The sequence below is a fragment of the Atractosteus spatula genome, chromosome 20, assembly GCF_055471065.1.
Source record: "Atractosteus spatula isolate fAtrSpa1 chromosome 20, fAtrSpa1.hap1, whole genome shotgun sequence".
Classification (NCBI taxonomy): Eukaryota; Metazoa; Chordata; class Actinopteri; order Semionotiformes; family Lepisosteidae; genus Atractosteus; species Atractosteus spatula.
Window position 1 is genome coordinate 14410476 of NC_142725.1, and position 21461 is coordinate 14431936.

Consider the following 21461-nt stretch of genomic DNA (forward strand, 5'->3'; position numbering starts at 1 on the left):
TGGCATCAGATTATAATTTGCCCGTCTCATTCAGTCTGTAACTCAGCTACACACAAAGTGCTTTCCTTAATGGTGCATTTTCTCACTAAAGTAGACCTTTATAATTACCTATCAAGGTTTGTAGTTTCTCTTTAATACATAATATTACCTTCAAAATATGGTAACACTACCTCTTTCATCTCAATCAGGGCCCACAATTAGTTCATATCATAAGTAAATCAGATTAGAAATAATGCCTGTGTCAAGCTCAAACATACTGTAGAGGCATGACTTGTACAAAGAAGAATCAATTACTGATTTGGAGTAAAATGAAAGTTTGGATAGGAGAAAAAGACCATCTTTTTTAAAGACTTGAACCCATAGATTCCCTTTGACAAAGGCCTCCACCTTTCTTCAAACGTGTTAGACCATTCCAGAAAACCACACAACTCTGGTAAACCAAGCTGGAGATTTCTTTATTGCAATAAAGAAAGGAGGACAGACACAGACAGTAGCTCTCCTCTCACTTGCTTTCTCAAGAACAGCAACACGCTTTTATTTTTGGAGATGAGCAACATTTTCATACAAAAACATACATTTCCATGATTGGTCAAAATCAGTTTAGACAGTTTAACTGTAGTCAACCTTGGGCAATCAGCCAAATCATGTACCAATAGGATTTGGTACAGAAATGGGATTGTGGGGAACCTGTCGAGAAAGATAATGTACAGGAGCTCAATCTGATATGTAGAAGACATTTAAAACAATTCTATAAATAACCAATGCAAACAGTACTGGAAAAATAGTCCCTTTAAAAGACTTGTGAAGATGACAAAAACGTCATCTTGTGTGCGCTTTTGCTTCTCTCCAGAAATCTGGTCAAGAAAAAGCGTGTCCGTAATGACTTTCTGCAGTCTGGCATAAGCCGAATGGTTCATGTGTATGTGGAGATATACAGTGTGCATAGCTACTGACCATGAGAACCTGGTTTCTCTGATCCCATATGTGCATGTTCCAAATTGAATTGCTCTACAATGCTGCTTTCATAGTATATTTCATGGCAAAGGGCAACCTACTTTTCACACATCCAGCACATTGACACCTCCAATAACTGTAGTAGTACAAATGCTTCTGGTCTTGCATGTGCAGTTGCAGAAGTGATGTCATGTGCTCAACTGGGAAGCAAAGACAACATGACAAGAAGGTTCAGCAGACTGCACCATCTGGGGGTTTCAAAATACTTACAAATGAAAGTGAACCAGTATATAAATGACAGGATCTAAAAGAATGGAAACTGAGACATATGTACAGATACGATTATGGGAAGGGGTGCAGCCTTGAGATCTCTCCTAATCAAGAACAGTCCCTGTATAACAAACCCCTTTCCTCAATAACACAGCTTAATAATTCCTGTTGAACACCTGGGTGTACTAACACAAGAAATCTAGTGTAAAACCATCACAATGAGGTAGTGTGCCACCAAAATAGCACAGTCTGAACATTTTAGTCCACCTAATGAGCCATAAAAATAGACCCAGTGCTAACAGGATTAAACAATACCTGCAGAAAAAAAGAGTTGACTAACTTATATTAAAAACTGCCCCTGCAAATCATTCCTAACTGGCAGTTCTGATAAAGGCCCTCTCCTCCCACCACCACCATTCCACTTCCTGTTTTAGCCTCCAGTGTTACAGCTTGCCCCCGCATCTCCAGACTGACAACAATAAGGGAAACAAAGCAGCTTGAAATCCATGGCCATGCTGCTCCCTGCCAGCTCCAATCAAGCCTTAAAAATCCGTGTCTCTGACAGCTTTGAAAGGGGTGATGTGGGCTTGAAAGCAGGAGGTTTGACAACATGTATGAATGCCAAATCATAAAACCCCTGTCAAGGCTCTATGGGGCTATCTAAATCTCTGTGGGGGTTGGATGCATAACTCAGACTTCAGGAAATCTTGCAAATGTGTATCATGGTGCTAAGTAAGTAAGGTGCTTCAGATTTGTTATACCCAACAATTCTAGCATGAAAGTGAAGAAAAGCATACTGTCCTGCATGTCAGCTAAGCAAATCTTGTGTTTTTTAAATGACACTGCACTTCTTGAAAACATGTCAGCATACCTACAGGCTTTTTATTTTGCTGTGGAAAAGAGATCTGGAGCATTTTCGACTGTACAATCCATCTGCTCCATGAGACAGACCTGTGCTCGGACCTCACGTATGTGAGAAGTGACAAACCTTGAGTATTCAAAGAACTGCTTCTATAGGTTTACTTCTAACAGCAACTCCCTCTGGCTCAGGTGTCCCACTTACTTTTCGTCCTCTGCTTTTAGTTAAGGACCCCCTTGAGACTGAGTTTGCAGGGAATCATGGGTAAGAACAGTTCAATTTCTGGTGCTTTCTGTATGAGAAGAAAAAATCCCATGCAGAATTAGCCATGATTGCCAGAGGGAGAATGTTCAAGCTGACACTCCAGTGCTTCAATGCTTTTCTTCATTGCATACGTCTTCATGGTTTTAACAAGCAAAATAAGCAATCCTGTCAGGTAGCCACAGTTTTATCCATGGCTGTGCATGACTAGCCCTGCTCTTCATTTATATCTGACATCTGCTTTTCACTACTGATGAATTGGTTAATTAAATACTGCAAATTATGCACACACAGATGTTTCTTTACAATCCATATTTTTAAATAATTTAATGCAGGCAGGCAGAGTAAATATAAGAGCAAAGTCAGCTAGTAAGTAAGCAGTGGTTCTTTTTGGAATTTGTAGAAAGGTACATTATCTTGATCAATGAGATGAAATTAAGCATAAAAGATTTTTCTAAATGTGGAAACCATTGAAAAGGGAAATATGTGATTGAGGGAACACTAGAGTTATGGAGTGGATTGTGTAATATTCTTTAAAGCCTGCAGTGCCTGTCCTGCAGGTTTGGGGTTAAAGCTGGCTCCACATTATATAAAACACCCTTTGTTTTTTCATTATATGACACCCCTGTGCAAACTCAAAGCCAGAGCCCAGGGTCCAGAAGGCAAAGAAACCAAGGGATTCTCTTGTGCCCTTATTACTTGTCAGCCTAAGGCCCACTAGTGGGTGAAAACTGAAAAGACTGCTTTATAGCTTCTGCATCTGTGATGCACCTGCTCTGTAGAGAGCTCTTCAAATTCTAATTCTGTCAATGTTGCAACTTTTGCGAGCACTAAATCTCTCATGTATATATAGAGGGAAACATAAAAAGAGATAAAAAATAACCTTAGTAAAAATAAAATTCATTCCCCTTCCTAGATAAGCACAATTAACTGTGTGCAGTCACAGCAGGCATGTTGTCAAGAGCATGTTAAGCTGAAGTAGCTCTTTTCTCAAAGGCCTCTCTTTTTTTGCAGTCCAATAAAAAAAAATGGCCGCCCTGTTTTGAAAAGAGTCGGCTTCGAGCAGCACATGGGAATCGTTCAAGAAAAAGGCCACAAAGGCAAGAGAACAGGATGCAGACAGGCTGTGAGGGAGCTGTCTGCCTGGCATGGCAACAGAGCTGTCTCTATATAGGAGGGTCAGACTCCACACTGTTCCTGCTCACAACAATTCACCACAGTGTCTCTTACTACCAGCAGCGGGCTTGTCAGAGCAGTGTGCACCTGAATGTTTCTCCAGTCAGAACAAACTAAAAAGAACCTCAAGAAGAGAAAGAGAAAGCAAAGAAGAAAAAATGACCTACTTTTCACTTATCGACAGTTTTTATAACACAAAATAACAGCAATATCTTTTGTTGTAGAACAAACTAAAATGAGTTTTAGAATGAGGGGCAGTTTTACAAGGAACAACATTTTTACATATAGTTAAAATGCCTCTTGCACTATCCGTGACAGCAATACCACCTTGTTTTCACTGCTTTGTACAGCATTTATTTTTTTCTTTCACAGCACTGGAAGATTTACATCAAGAAGGCTGGTGTTCAAATGTCTGATGAGGTATCTTCTCCATCTAGAGCTTCAAGTGAAATACTTCTGAACATAGCTACCTGTACCTCTTGCTTGTTTTTCCTTGAAAATGTTGCCAGTGGAATCAATTAACACAGAATCTAATTTATTGTTCTCATCAAGGAGCTGAGAAAGAGCTGAATAGTTTCTTACTCTTTATTAATCTAACCTTTCTCTCTGTCCACAGGCTGAGTTCCCTGCTGCAAGGGTTTGTGGACAAACAGGTGTATCTTGTAGCTGTTTAAAAACACCTCTCTTATAACTAACAATCAGTTTCGAAATTTAGGTGTCTAACTCCATTACACAAATGTTTCTCAGTCCCAGAATGACAGGCCAAAATGCTCTTTATGTCCTGCTCAGCAGAAACACGTGGAGCAAAGGTATCAAAAGCAGGTCAACTTTAATGTCAGTTTGCAACCTTTAATCTTAAATCTTTAATTAGTAATGCACAATTATTACATTAATACAGAAATAGCTTGAGCTCTGCTTTAAACAATGGTTTTTAACCATGGTGTATGGATTATAGGAGATATGATGTGTCTATTTCCATCACAAACTCTGCAAAGATCCAAGCACAGGGAGATAATTTAATCTGGCTATGTCCGAGTGTGACACTACAGCCCTATCAACTACCAAAGGCCATTTCAGATGACACATACAGCTGTGACTCAGCAGCAAAGCAATAGAAGACCTAAGCAGGTTGAAGCATGCTTCACAACTGAGTCTTCAAATGTGTGGATGACCTACTCACATTCATCTTCAGATATAAGAAACCTAAGAAAAAGAGTTTCTATAAAATCTTGTAAATGTGCCATTGTGCAGGGCTCTATTGTTAAAGAGACCTGAGGTAGCCTTCAGTCAGTATAAACATTCTCATTTGCAAGCCTACAATGCTTTAAAGGCTTAATAGCAAATTATCTAGATCTTAAAATAATAGCTTTCTTTCTTGGATAAGTCTGATTTGGACAAAGGAGACAAGATGCCAAGATGATATTATTTATAACTTATTTATGACTCATTCATTCAAAACTGTCCTCTTCTTTCATACAAATAAAAATGTACTGAGATCTCCCAGACTAGAACTGAATAACAGCAGAGATTCAAGAATAAATAACAATCATGCCTGCCATAAATACATCTCTCTGCTGTTTGAACCATTTCAGAACTCACAGGCTAAAGGCTGAAAACTTCATGTCTGTTACCTATTTTTTATAAACAGAAGAACCGTAAATATACATCAAATACTTAGACTATGTTTTTCTACATATTTTTAATGTTATTAAAGATATTGTATATTATAGTACAACATTACACTACAAAACCTCATAATAAGCTGAACTTCATACTGCTGTGTAATCACTTCAACATCCATTCCCCATGTACTGTACAGCGATTAATTATGTGGGTCCTATATTTAGAACACGTAGACGCTTAAATCCACATTGTTTTTCTAGGGGGGAATTTAAACACCTAAGTGTTTTCAATATAAGGTTCTATGTGTTCTACATTCTGGAGGTAGTAGAGTAACATTCAATATGTTTTCTGTGTGCATCCCTGTGAAAGTGATAGGATTCTGAAGGTGTTGGGAAGAAGAGAGCTTGGTTTTTAAGACATTTATCGGCCAAACTTTTGTTGAGAAAGTCCATGAAAAGAAAACGCTCTTGCGAGCAGGGTTCAGAGTGTAACAGCCTGAACTTGCCTTTCCCTCGAATTGAAAAAAAAACTAACCTTATAATGGGACTAACTACATTAACTGCAGCCACTCACAGCAGAGCAGGAGCCAGTGTGCACAGCAGAAACAGGACCAGAGCCATTAAAATGAAATGAGCGCTAAGGGCTTCTGCAGACAAGCACTCAGTATCTAAGTCCAAAATCAATTGTCTAGAAACACCAGCCCCAGGAGCACACAGCAAGGAAAAGAGGAGAAAAGAAAAAAGAACACATAGGCTTAAACTAAGCATCTGTAAAATAGGCCATCTACTTTTAAATAATGCATCAAAATCTTGACATTTCAGCACGGGTTCTGCATGTGCTGAAATGTTTTGCATCCATTATTCAGCCACAGATGTAAGGGGGAAAAGCATGCAACATCACGACAGCGAAAGATAATTTTTTAAGTTTTGATTTCTGGGTTTGTTTTTTTTTTTTGGTCGAAGGGAATGCGGACTGCTGAGGTGCGATTGCTTTCCTGCTAGCCCAGCAGGGAAACCTTTGTTAACCCCTTCACCTCCCTCGTCCCACCTAATGGGATACTCACCCTGTTAAAGCGCTTGGCCTGAAAAAGATGCCCATTCACTCGATAGAGCTTCCTCCATCGTCTGGCCCCACGACGGTAGATTGATTCTACGAAAGAGATGAAAAAGGTGTAAAGAAGCAGCATGGCAAAACTCAAAAAGATGAGAGGCGATGGGGATGACTAGAGGTCGTGGAGAGTAAACCCCAAAAACTTGATGGGGCAGAGAGCAGATTAACAACTCGAGTCCAGCTGTCTTCCTACGTGAAATTCTTCAAGTCCTCTGAAGAGTCAATCACATCAGAGAAGATGTCAGGTTTTCACAGAGAGAGAGGGAGAGAGAAACACACGCACACAATATACACACTCTCTCTGCCTCTCCCCTTTCTCTCTCTCTCTCCTTTCTCCCATGTGACTCTAATCTTATTACTATTCTACAATGTCTGTGTGTGCTGGAAAGCCAGGTGAGACAGGGAAGGTAGCGAAGCATGCTGTTCAGCTGTTTATGGGCTTTTGTAGTGATTGTGAAAAGGATCACAATTAGAAATAGCCCCAGCCTCCTTTTCTGCTGCTGAGCCATTGTCGACAAACCCTTTACAAGAAAAACCTTAACAGATTAGTTCACATCATTGCATTTAGCTGAGAATATTTTTAATAATATTGGATTTATCTTTCTTATTTGCTCCTTGCCATCCTTTACACTTTTTTGTGTATGATGTCAGGTGAAATAAAATAATACATATTTAAGAAAACTAATAAATATGAAAGTAAGCGTCCTTAGCAAACATTAATGAACCACTTCTTATGATGTCGGCAATAACATACACCAAGCACAAATGGGTGTGTAATACCCTGTATACAGTGATATAAAACAGTTTATTGTTTTTGAAGAATGCAATAGCAAGTCCAGCATAAGGAAACATTTATTTCTAGGACTGTTTGTCTGTGTTTAAAAGCATAAGTACATTATTTTAAAGGCATCTGGATGTGACTGTGTTACTCTGATCAAATTAAATGTAAACAGGTTACATTATATAACATGTGTCTTATTTAAAAGGGTTAAAAAAAAGAAAGGGAAGGTGTGATTTATCAGTCTCTGTTTTATGGAAGCAGCCGAAAACTATTTGTAATCATTAGATTTTATATACTGTATCAGCGATTCCAGATGAGGTCCAGTGTGTCTGCCAGTTTGAATTCACCGAAATCAGCTCATTATGGTCTTAATTGGACTCATTTAACAACTTCCCCAGGCTTTTCAGGTGCTGGAGTTTAAAGAGACTTAGAAAACCTGCAGATTAACTGGCTCTCCAGAGTTTTAAAGCATTAGATTATTATAGAGAAAAATGTCTTGTTTCTCAACAGTTACAATTGTTTCCTTCTATAGCACCGATTCTACAACTCCACCCCCACTTTCTGACAATCTGAATGACTGAAAGACGCCTGGAATTCTGCCTGGAAAACAAAGGATTTTGATTCTCTTCAAAAACATTATGTTCACAGCATGAAGAGAACAAAGGATTCAACAACATAACAAGAAATACGAAAAGTTTTTAAGTAAGGTGGACTGATGATGTTTCCAGAGCTTCTGCAACAATAGAGTCCCGAAATGAAACTATATTGTTGAGCCAAAAAAAAAAAGAATTTGACATATTTGTCAAAATAAGAAAGAATAACAATTGACAACCGATAATAGAAATAAAGGTTGCTATCTATGTCATTCTCAAGACCGAAGCTGAATAACAATCATATAAATACTCTTCAAAACTGCCGAGGATAAGAAAAGAGGTTATATGGAGATTTCCCTCCAGGAGAGAATCTGAGTACCCATGCAATTCAAACTCACATGATGCACACACAAGAGAATTTCACAGACATGCTCACAGCACAGCCCTGTCAGATTAAGTCACCCTTGATGAGTATTGCAACGATTCTCAGGAAACAGTAAACTGGTGCTTGCTCTTCTTGTCTTTGGTGAGGCATGGAAATACGAGACCAGAAAACTGGCACCTTGAGGCTCCAAACAGAAGACAAGGGAATCAAAGCCTTCCTAAAATAATATCACCACTACATTACATTACTGATACTACTCATAACAATCACTGCTGTTAACTCATTAATCAGTTAGCAAAGGTCAGCCTTTATTCTCAATTATAGATTTTTGTTCCATCGCCTTTTCCTATCTGCTATACACTCTGCAAGTCATATAAAGTCACTTGATCAATAAAAATGGATCTCATTGGATGGATTGTGGAGTTTTATTTCCTCTGTGGAGGCAGATCTCCACTGTGTTTCATTTAGTTGTCCTCAGCAGCAGCATCAACATGCCTGGAATTGAGTGGATAACAAGAACTTTAACTCATGTGCATTTTCAGCCATTCATTCCTGTTGTACCTGTCCAGCAGGGACTGTGGATAATTGAAACTGTAACTTTGATGGGATACATCCAAAATGCATTTAACTGTTTCCTGTAAAGTTTTAAAAATGTGTGGTCTGTGAGGGAAAACAGAAAATCACATATATGCATATTTAAACTCTTATTTACCATGTTCATTCAGGACTACGGACAACCAATGGAGGTTGATACTATCCTTTCTTTCCCTTGCTAGTTAATAAAAGTATAAACTCTGCAGGTCACAACTCAGAAGTCAATGTAGACTTTGAAAAGAAGAATGTTGTAGTTATATAACTTGCAAGTTGAAGTAAGATTAAAGACAAGTAATTTGTCTATAGTTCAGCAATTTCAAGTTTTTATGTTAAAATAAAAAGAAGACTATTTAATGCAAATTAATCTAATTTATACCCCCAGAAACATCACAATTAGAATGTACTTAAATTCTTCAGGCATATCCAGTAAAGCCTTAAATATTTCAGCAAGAAACCTTTCCATGGCTGTTTACTTCAGAAGTCCCACATTAAATGTTACTTGTTAACTTTAATATTTAATATTTAATTTTAAAAGAGTAGATTTAATTGAATATTAGAGTTTAATTATAATTTATTACAATAAGCATGAATAAAGACAGAAGTAACTAGGCAGTACAGCAACAATAACGAGAAGAAAACATTGATTTAACAAAGAGAGAGGAGAACTGGCCAAACAGTTGTTGCAAAACTCAAACACCATCACCATACAAATGAAATATGTCTTTTTGTCTTACGACTTCTCTTTCGCACTTTAGCACTGGGAAGTCACAGGCTGACTCGATCTTTCATCTCAGCTGTCTTCCTCCCATTCCTTGACCAACTGTTTGTACCTGTGCTTCCTCTGACTGAGAAGTCATCTGCCACCACTGCTGACAGCACTGTGTGGTAAAAGTAGTGGAGCTATTCTGCTTGTCAGCTACCGTATAACACTGCTGAAACAAGAAAAGGCAGGAGGGCGCCTTTAAACAGAAACAAGGCCAGTGAAGCAGGGATACAGAGATGCTTCTGACTTGACCGACAAGCTAAGAAATACAAGGCACCTATCAAAGGAACTGAGCTCATAAATGATTCCCATCATCCCTCTCCTGCTCACTTTCTTTCTCTCTAGAAAGCAACAATAAACAGAGCTGCTGAGGATTCGATTTTTAGAAAACTAAGCTATTTTCTTCAGTGCCGTGAGACGATGTACCATGAAAGGCACTATATAAAATAAAGGTTATTACTGTTCTGTTCCATAAAACCCCAGGCCATAAAAATAATAAGATAGCACTACTGCCTTGCTACTTTCAGCACACAAACACTTAAATAACAATAATTCTTTGCATTTCGATAGGAAGTTTTACCCCCCAAACACCTGACATACTGTACAGGCGGGCAAACAATTCAGCCACCATGAAGGGCTGGGGCAGATCCCTCCTGGAGGACATGTGTCAGTCATTCTACTCCAACAGCCCCACTGCAGCTGGAGCAGAGAAAAATGACTTCACTGTTCGAATTAAGGGAGCAGATTAGGTAGACTGGATTGTGCAAAACCCAGAGTGGCAGTTATAAAGGACACCAGGGTTAACACCAAATTGATGAAACGTTCTTGCCTTTTTTCGCCATCCTCTGTAGATGAGTCTCAACCCATGCTAGAGCAGGAATACACCAGAGTGAACCCACAGATCTTTTTTGCTACCTTCCTAACCAATTACTTAATCACCCAGTTGGTTATTTTTCAGTCTTTAATTAGCAACTCTTTATACATTGTGAAGAGAAAAAAATTAAATCAACAGAACAGAACAGAGTTATGTGTAACACACGTGGGACTGAAAAGCAGACCAGAGAAACCCAATCATTTCATCCAGAACTAACTCTGGATCTCCTGGCTGCCACTCAACTCATTTTTTTATTTTTAATTTTGCTTGTGAATTCATTTTTCCCCCTTTATTTTTGTTGCTCACCCTAGGTCTGCTTTCAGAAGTGGAAATCAGCTCAGTCAACATTAAGTCTTTTGATCATACTGACATGCACACATGAAAAATGCAATTGCACACATAGGCCAGGAAATAGGGAAGCTACCAAAATCTGTCAACGTCTGCCAGGAGTTATCTCTCTCTCTGAGAAGTCCTGCTTACTTCACATGTGCTGTTGTTCTCACATGTGATTTATGTGCAGCTACATTGACATATTAGATCATAATGTGACTCAGAATACAATCATCACCATGCATGGATCACATATCTTTCAATGCTTGTAGAAATGTCTGTAACATTAGCATATCTGTGATTACACAGACCTAAATGGCATCAAGATGGACAATGAACACCATCAAAATATAATATCCCACTCATACTACCAACTTATTATAGTGGTGGAAAAAACTTTCAGAAACCAAAGAAGGAAATGCTGCAATTTCAAGAAAGTTTAGAGAGAATTGGAAATGTGGGTTTTACATATATAAACTAAATGTTTTATGAAGAACATCTTACTTGTCACAGCAGAGAAAATTGCTACTGAATGCAATAGATCATGAAGAAAAACAGACCAAGGGCTGAAATCAAAGTCTTTTTCGGGTGCTGAAGTCTGAAACGTTACCATATCAACCACAGATTTACTAGCTCTGGAACCACTTACGTAGTTATTGCCTCTTAATTACTCCAAGAAACACCCATGAACAAGATAGGGGGTTTATAGTTGAAAGTTTTCTACACTATAACCTGATGTGCCACAATATCCTCATTGAAACTTACCTGTCTAAGGTAATTAAAGTGCCTGCAAAAGTGCTCTATTCATGCTTATATATATTTTACCATAAATTCCTGCAACATATCTTTCAGAATTCCATATTGCAGAGTATACTTTTGAAATGTGAGTACAGGGTATTTGATTGTGGTTACAGCAATCAATCCTACCTTTGGAATTTTAGGATTTCTGGGCTATTCAAGTTGAGCTCATTTGGATTTTTGAATTCGAGGTAAACCACATAAATATATATTTTTGTCAAAGAAAAGTTGTGTTATACGTTCTCTACCCGCCTTTATTTATCTCTCAAAGCAAAGAAAAAAAAACAATCAAAGCTAATCATTGACTCGGGTATCCAAGAGATGCCTCCAAACCACTTTCATGTGTCTTTCATACTGGAAATCTACATAAAACAAGGCAATGTGGAATACATGTTTAAATATTGGCCCTTTCATGTGAAGGCTGTTAATGAGCACCACAGGACAAATTCTGCCGTATGAGGATTAATTTTTTTGTAATTTAAAACCACCAATTATTTTTGTTAAAGAACTCAGCCGACAGCTCTGAAAGCCTGCAAGAACCCGGGGAACAGAGAACAAACCCCTGTTGACTAATCCCCCCCTTCACCTTTGGCAGCTCTCCGTCTGTTAGTGACAATACCCAGGCTCGAACCCAAGACTGCGTCTCACCCCTTCTTCTAATGTACGGTATCATGGAACAGTAACATGATGAATGCAGATAGTACAGTCTCTAATTTCGTTTAAAAAAAGGGGTTCTTAGATCATATTAAGTTGGATAAATTCTAATCTGTTTAATTTATTTGTGCAAAATACTCAGGTGGAGTCTCTAAGCAAGATAATAATCATATCTATGATATCATAAATAAACATATGTATAATTTATTATAGACTGCTCTTTGATTTGAAACAACTGCAAAAATGAGTACATTTACCCCAATATTGTTTACTGGTGGTAGCAAATTAGTGTATTAGTAAGTGCTTGCTACCTCACAGCTACAAGGACCTGGGTGCAAGTCATGATTTGGAGACTCTGCGTGTTGCCTGGTATTTGTGTAATGTGTCTCAGGAGACTCGGTTTCCTCCATGTTCTAATAGGCATGTAGATCTGGACTGCTTCCCTTTAAATTGCATGATAGTTGCCAGGCCTTCGTGGAGCACACTGGGAAACCGTAGTGTCCTGCATCACCAAACATGATGCAATTAAAGAGGACAAAACTAGAAAAGTCTGCCATGTGCATCAGAAGCAGCACCTGTGATGTGAAAAATAAGGATAAAACAACTTCCAGATCTTTGAAGAACTATGCAATACATGTGGTGAAAAAAATGCTGAGATGTTATACGGAAGAATATAAATGATAATATAAAAGTTCAAGCAGAAAATAAAATAATAATAATCTATCTTTGTGTCACTGCAGTTACTCTTGTAGCTGTGGATATGACAGAGAAAATATCAACCTTTGATAAAACTTTAGGGTAGTAATCTTGCACCATAAATTACAGAAATTGTATAAGATAAAGTCATTGGCATTATACTGTATAGGTTCACCTGTGAAGACCAGTGAGTTGGACACTCATACATGAATTATCAGAAAGTACTGTATTGCTGAGGCTTCAAATGAGCCTCACAAAGAGACTCTCCTGTCCTGAAAACATAGAGAATGAAGCAGAAGTACATCTTGAATGGAATGCCAGTCCACCACAGGACACACTCACACACACAGGGTCAGCTTGGAGACATGTTCAATCTCACATGTGGGCAAAATCAGTGTGTTTGGAAGGAAGGAAACTGGAGCACGTGGAGAAAACCCATGTGACATCAGGTTTTTAACTACAAACTCCATACAGACAAATCCCCAGTCTTGAACTGATTCAGGGTCCTACACAGCACTGTCTACACCTTCCAATGTACGCAAGAATCTCGTTATTCCATGTGAGTAAATAAGTAAGTGCAATCCCTCCCATAATTTTTAAAAATTAGAAACTGCCTATGAAGAAAAGCCACCAGTCAACCAGAATTGATTATACAGTACCACCTAGTGATGTAACACTAGAGTTGTAACTCAGATTTATTAAAACATACAATACCCCATATCATAGCCCTTTTCCAGCGCACACTGTATATTTTATGTATAGAACAATTTACACAAGCTGCGATCCCAACAAGAGGCACTCATGTTGTCTGTGGCACAGAGACTTCCTAATTACCGCCAGTCAAAGCATTATTAATAAACTGATTTTTACCAATTGATGACAAGCAACAGGAGACGTGATTTCTACACACGGCCATAGATCAGGCTGATGTAAATAATTGCGCTTTCTAAAACACTGTTTTATAAATGGGATTACTATACATTACCAGCATGAAATGTAAATGGACCGCTGTTTAAATGATTTAGCGTGGAATGACATTACACACTGAGAAGCGAGATCTGAACTAATCACTATCATTACTCTCATGCCTCCTGCCAGCCCTTTTCTAATTGTCCCCTGGGACAGTAGGAGTAGGAATAATAAAAGCAAAATTAAAAAAGCAGGATATTTAACTATATATAACTGAGCTGGTGAATGAGATATAGCGATCTGGACTTCTTAGCTGAACAACTGAGAAAACTTGCATCACCCTGGAGCATAACGAGCAATTAATTTCCAACAAGTCACACGCCACAATGGACCTCAATGCACAACCAGCATGTAGCAAAAAGGTCCATAAATTGTTTCTCATCTGAGAAATCAGTGAAAAACCCTCATGAACACAATGTATTATCGCATGAGGCATTCCTTGAGTAGTGGATTCAACAAAAAAAATGTTTTAGAAAGGTGTAAGTGCACAATAATTCCAACATTATGTGAGCTTCAACAATTCTGCTAAAAGACCAGGACCAGTTATAAAATAAACAGTGATTGTTACATAGAATCACTGGGACTTTTACATTATTACATCATTTATACATTAATTTATACCTTATGTATACACTATACATTATTTTAAACTTAGGATAATAATTGCAGGTATCCTAAGCGAAGTTGCTTGAGAGGGAAGAGTGTTACCTACTGGTCCTCCAACAACACTTTCATCCACAAAGTTTTTCCTTGGATTTTTCTCAGAGGTGTTGCATCCAAGCACTGATCAAGCTCAACTTCGTTTAGCTTCTGAGGTAGCTCATGAGATCAGGCTACGAGGTGGTAACACCGATATCAAACATACTCAATAACCTAAACTTAACTGTGGATTGAACCCTATCTCAGCTCTGCTTAGTTAAAAGTTGTATTAATTATTTGTATCATTTTTTTACTTTGGGACTTTTTATGAAAAATACACTGACTCCTCTGAAATCTGTTACATCAAACCAGCTCAACATTTTTTCAGTGTACTGCCTAAACGTTCCTCTACAAATATTTTCTCAAAAACTCTAGTATATAAACAGTGCTTCCTTCTTCAATTATGTTGGCCAGTTAAGAGCAATCAGATGAAGCTATTTTGATAAGAAATGAATGACAGCAATGATAGCAATTGCTAGACTGCTAAAAGGAGGATTAGTGCTTATGACTGACTCGTAATTTCACATACAAACTCAGATAGAAGAGTATTCTCATTTGTATTAGAAGATACAATGTAGAATGTAAATACATGATAGAGAGATTACAAGGTTCAAAAGAGAATGACAGTAAATAAGACATTTAATATATATTTAAGGACATGAAAAGAAAGGGGATTTCCTGTTCTGCTAGTCTAGTGGGTATGTCATCCCTATATTCCCTTAGCAAAAGAAAATGAATCCTGCTAAGAAGGAAAAGGTGAAAGAAACACAACCTCAAGGAAATAAGCTCTACACTATACATTTCTAGAAACAAACAGGAGACACCACCATATTCACGTGTACTCTCTTTTCGATTTTAATGAAATTTCAAGATCCAGATTACCCAGATGCTGCAGGATAAAAGAAGATATTTTAAGCCCTGCACTACTTCATGAGGTCAGGCATGAATTTTAATTGCATTCACCTGCCAGTGTTAAGCTTCAGTCATGCCATTCCTTCCAGCCAGCCCTGACCTACAGCGGGGATCTCTGTGTCCGGGGATGTTTAACTTGACTGGCAACACAATCCTCCAGTCCTGGAGTGTGCGCGGGGCTTTGTTTCCTCTCTTTGAGGCCTTCAGGGAGCTGTGGGGACCAGCTCTCTTTGCCACTGTTTCCATAGCAACTCAACACACCAGGGGCAGCCTGAAGTGTGATAATCAGGGAATTCTGCTCAACAGCAAGCCTGCCTCCAAAACTGTACACATTTAAAGAGAGAGAAAAAAAACTCTTGTTTTTATTTTTATTCTGTCTTTCCAACAAAATAATATTCTATAGCCGAGGCAGAACCAACACCTCTCATGTGCAGAATATTATTGTCAAAAATATATGGTAAGATTCAAAGTGATATGCACACCTCCAGCCTCCAGGCAATCTCCAGCTGGCCTCGTTACTTGACTCCAAGATAGGTGCCATGTCCAAAACTCATTTCTAGACATAATGACAGCACTCCAGCAAGGAGCCTTTGCCTAAGCTTAGTAGTGCATTGTATACCACAAAGCTACACATTAGCATTGTATTGATGTAACCCTTTCAGTTAACTCCTGTTGACTTCATTCGCTTCTCCAGTCAATTGGTGAAGCATTAACCACTGCAATCCAGTGATGTAATCCCCTGGCATCTAATGCTATGTGTTATAGAACCTACCCTGAGCAGTTTTGATAAAGCTTGGATAAAAAAAGTGCTTTAACATGGCTAAGTACACACAGCAAAGACAAAACTGAGCAAGAGCAAAATCTCAAATCTGTTCAAGACATGTTATCGTACATTTCACTGACACCACTAAACGATGCAAAGCCACATGAAATCCAACCTATTATAACTTGTTTGTTGTGATCGGAAATCAAAGATTTGGCAAGTTTAAACTCTGATGTGCTGGCCAACAAATACTGACTATCTGTAAATTCATTTTACTTACTCATTAATCCATCTCTCAAGTTTCTACAAACGTGACATAAGGAGGCCAGCTGAAAAATGCAGATTTCAGGCTTGGTAAGCTCACAGAACTCCAGAACTGTGGATTTCACAAGGATTCTTTGGAGTGTATGACTTTCTTTTCAGACGGTCACATACATGAGATTATATTACAGCATAAAAGTGATCCAAATCCTCTGATAAAGTTTTCCTTCAAGACAATGTCAAAGTGTAATTTGGTCTCAGAATATGTTTTCCCATTATGGGGAAACTGTCACACAAAACATTCATCTTTATAATGTAAAGAAGCTATGTCATTTTCCCATGTTTAAATGATAATCGCATATAAAGACATATTAGCAGCTGCAGTCACTTGAAAAACAGGCAATAGGACTGCTAGTGGCTGCTGGGAAAGTGATTCACTGCTCTGTCCTTCTTAAAGAGCTTGTCTTTTGTACAGACCTTGTTTCCAATTGCACTTGTCACTATAGGTTTTAAGTAAAGCGTATTTAAAAATTGCAGGAGCAAAAAATTGTTTTTTGGATTACAGGCTGGAGCAAACATTTTTTTCAAATTGCCAGGAAAGACTGGCACTCACCCTTGGCAGAGTTATGCAGTGCAATGCTCACAAAGCCACAACTCAATTCCTACCTGTTTTGCCAATAAGAATCACACAGGCTGATATCTGGTTTATATATATATATGACGACTTTACTATTATTATTTGCTTCTGAGCATAATATTAAACAGTGTTCCTTTCTCTCAGTGCTTGTTTAGATACAAAAGCCCAAAAGCATTTGTTCCTGTTCGTCCTGAAGGCCTGGGATATACTGTAGCTTGGCTGCCAAAATATTTGCCTGCTCCTGAATTTCAGTCTGTTGTGAAGTCTCATCATGTACATTATCAAGTCAAACCAATTTTTTTTTTTTTAAATCGGCACTTTAGAGCACTCAGCATTTGCATCACAAACTAATCCTGTTAACTTGTGGCACCCAAAGGAAATAGGGTGCAAATCAAGGAGCTCTGTTTCCATAGTTACCCACTATTTTTTATGATTTTTCTCTGTCCTATCACTTCAAGTTGATACTGCTGCAGCAACGCCATGATCATCACAGCCATTATACTTTTGTTTTACTGATCTGAACTGGTATAAAGCTTTATACTACAAATGCTGTGCCATGTGGTATAATGTTATATGTGGACAAAATCAATATGCCCACTGTTGGGCATTGCACTGCCCTCACAGTCATTTACATACAGCTAGAGCATAGCCAGAGATACTGTATATTTTATGTTTGTGAGGGATCTTATTTAAAAACAGCAGGCCCAATGGTGAGAAGATATGAAAGCTTTCAAGAGTTATTTGCCCCGTGATAAACAAGCCACTCATGGAGGACAAAAGTAACTGCTCAACAGCTCAACTGCAGCTCACCAATCATAGCCAACATCCAACAAAACCAACTGGTCTGCTGGCAACAGCCCTGCACTCAAAAACATGGCAGGTTTTGCCTAGTTGCTGTGAACATCTCAGCTGGTGCATTTACCACATAGGTGCACTCACTCTACTATGTAACTATATAATTCAAAATGTTGGTCACATTTCTTTCCTCACTCTGTAAGAAAGCCACTGTCCACATATTATGCCCTTACTCTATTGTTAATGAAATAATGTCCCATTCACTCCTTTAATATGATAGTAAAACATGATTTATTACCAGAAATGATCTTTCTGGAAGTGAACTTTATTTGACTCAGGCATCCATCAGCAAGGTCCAGGTTTCAGTGCTCATAAATTCATAATGATGTGCATGTGCTTTCAAGAGTAAACTTAGCCATGTACAATATAACATCAAGATTCAATGAGAAAAAAAGATTTTGTTCTATTCCTGGTAAAAAGAAAAAAGTGAAGCCCAGGTGTGCATTAATTCAGATAATAACAGCAAGCATTACTCACATCTCCTTTTCGACGCCTCAAAGACTAGACATAAGCTTTCTTATGTGAAAAATGGTTAGAATAAGAACCTCATCCATCAACGCCCCATTCAGTCAGCATTAATTTAATACAAATAAATTTAAAATAGCTGACCTTAGAGTTTAAATAACAAACTCATGTGACTAGACAAGGTCAAATGGGATTTATGAAAAGTACCAGCTAGTGCTTGCCTTGTATACCACAGCAATGAATGTATTTAGATTCAGATGTAGTTAACCTCATGTAGACCTTCATGGTGAAAATCTATAGACTGAAATCACTGCTGAGAAAACACTCTCTTTTGCAGCAACATTAGTAATGCAACCCAATGTTTTCCTTAAACTGTAAATCTGATTTAGATTCTTAAAACTTCAGAGAGAAATAATAGAGGAGGAAAGAAGATTTATTTCTCAGCAGTAGGCAGGATAATAAACAACATTATTTCACTCAACTGTTCAATCAATACTAGTTTCACTCTTCATTGCATTCAAGAGTCCTTACTTTCATGATAAATCCAGAGGATATCACAGGAATCCATCCAACTACAGACTAACAATGAGACCTGCTGCCCAGCGCAGGCAGGAGAAATTCTCAATTTCAACTTCCCTCAAATTTATACTTAAGAAATGCCTACAATTATGATTTTATAAGTAGTATCCTATGAAAGATAAAAGATTAATTTTACTCTGGATGATTTTAAGTAGACCAATGCTAAATGAACCTAAAATGACCAGCCATTTTTATTCTTGAGAAGTTAACACACAGCTGTGAAAGTCTTCTCTTTTCTGAGATTGCTGCAGGTATAAAGGAGCCTTCTGTGAGGCCAGTTAGCATTACATTAGCATTTTAAACATCAGGCTTTTTTATACTCTGACTCACTTCTATACATTACACTGCTGCGCTAAACAGCTTGTCCCACATACTTCCTCTGCATTCCAGCTAAGAAGATAGACTTTGTGGAGTAGTGGAACATGTTCAGAAACAAATGTCAAGAGCAACAATTGAAACAATTGAAATGTCAATCAAAAATGCAGATTAAAACAGGGATTTGATGTTACAAACAGGGGAAAAAAACATTCCTGGCTTTCATCAAGGTAGGCAATATTAGAACCAAAAGCATTTTGTTTTCAAAATACTCAAATATATAAAAATGAAAGAACAATGAGTTATTTACTATATGCAGAACAGTAGTTTTATATAACTACTATGAAAGCACAAAAATTGCACAATACTGGGGTTATAATTGCTCAGGATATGAGATTTTGAGTCTAGTATCTTTTGCAGCTGTTTGGGCGGACTTAAGAAGACTTTTGTAACTTTAAATGCTCGATGCGTCAGACAAGGCGACCAGTTTTCCAATTCAATTTTGAAGTGTCCTGAGCTAAAAGTAAAAGTTTTGAATGAAAGCCCAAGTCATTTTTCTCACTAGTAATGCAGTACCTCCTACAGAGGACACCAATGCCAGGATTAATTTAAAAACTTGCTTTGTTTTTTTCATGTGTACCCATTGACTAAGAACACATTGAAACATTTTCCTGGTCATCAGCAGTTTTCTTTTTGAGCGGTTTCTATAGAGGTGGGTGGGTAACATTCTGCCCACAATATAGTGATAAAAGTAAACTTACATCTTACAAATGAACAAAATATTCCTGTTTGAGTTCTGAATACTCATCTTTGAAAAACGAATCTAGGCCAAAAAAACTGATCCCATTTTGTACAAATCCATTGACTAACCACCAATACTAAAAATGATAAATTTCTATCCAAAACTCCCATTACCCTTCCTCATAGAGTTGATACCTTGATCTGAAATTTCCAGCAATGCTGCCTAAATAAAAGCTATGTATGCAGTGGAAACAACGAACATTAATCTCCCTTGTACTCAGTAGGTTGTGTAAATTCACGACAGAATGGCCTATACATTGTGCTAGAAACTCAACTATTAAATGACTCTGCATTAGCTGTTAAACGCTTTTCAAAGAGTGGTCTGTTGAGAAGCCTAGCACAGCTTCTAAGAGGAATCAAGCAGTTTGAGCTCAACATAGGATGTCAGACATATTTAAATGTATGTACTGTATATATATCTATGGATTTCAAATTTTCTATAAAAACCGGGAGGAAACAGCTGGGTGGGACCTGAAAAGCTAGTTTTTAATCACCACAGATTTTTACACTACAAAGGGGCAGAATTGTGCACCACTCTCTGCAGTCACCACAGCACCGAAGCAAAATGAGAGTCAAAATCTGCAGCTCAACACCTAGAGGCACGACTTCAAAGCCGGGCTTCACAGCAAAATGCTTCGCCTTTGTCAGCTCAGCTAACAGCAGATGTAAAGAGACTCTGGGAACTCAATTACTGGACAAGACTCCCGCAAGAGACTGAGTCAGCCACCAAGGTGTTAAGCAATTTATTGACCAGGTCCAGCATTAAAATACTATAAGTGCAGTCATTTATCTCCCCGGCATTTGGAGACATCAAACAGCACCTGAATTGAAAACCTTTTACTTCCCATTGCTGTACATTAAAAGGGAAGCTTAGAGCATATAAAAAAACAACCCAGGCAGAACCTTTACAAGTCAAACATAAAAGCTCAAAAGTGTTCTGCAAGAAAATATTCCTACTTGCCTCTGCAATGGGGAGGTGATGCATATTCATCACAATAATGAATTTGAATAGGCATTAAAAAAATTAAGATTGAATTCCCTTTGTATTAGAATGTCAGCTTTCCACATCTCCATACCAGTGGCAAATGCAGCAGAAAATCACAGCAAGCAAGGCCTGCACGCACACTGCTGTTCAAACTGAGTCTCTCAGGGGGAAATAGATGCTAACCCTGTGGCAGAAAGGCCCAAGCTGGGTTTATCATTGTAAGCCAAACTGATACAGCTGGTTTATACCTTAATTTCACCCTGCAGAGAGTTCAGTCAGGAGAACAACCACCAGGAGCTCTCCATAATGCTCCAAAATGACCAATCTTGCAGGAACAGTATCTGATAGTGGCATGGAAATTCCATTAATGTTTTTGAAAAATAAATTTCAGGGCACCAACTTCAAGCAGGAGGAGGCATTTTTTTACACACACACACACATTGAATCAAAGTACAGACAATCATCATGTGTCATCTCCTTCCTTGGGAGGGGCTTTTTA

The 21461-nt window shown here is 38.1% G+C and overlaps 1 protein-coding gene across 2 annotated transcripts in view; it reads right to left on the reverse strand.

Annotated features, from left to right (window-relative positions):
* The window catches only part of prkcz (protein kinase C, zeta), a 164684-nt gene that overhangs the window by 48444 nt on the left and 94779 nt on the right, over nt 1-21461 (reverse strand). For both annotated transcript variants that reach the window (XM_088937913.1, XM_088937915.1), the window contains one exon: nt 6207-6292. In XM_088937913.1, the coding sequence (XP_088794039.1) occupies nt 6207-6292 (86 nt within the window). The remainder of the gene's footprint in view (nt 1-6206; nt 6293-21461) is intronic.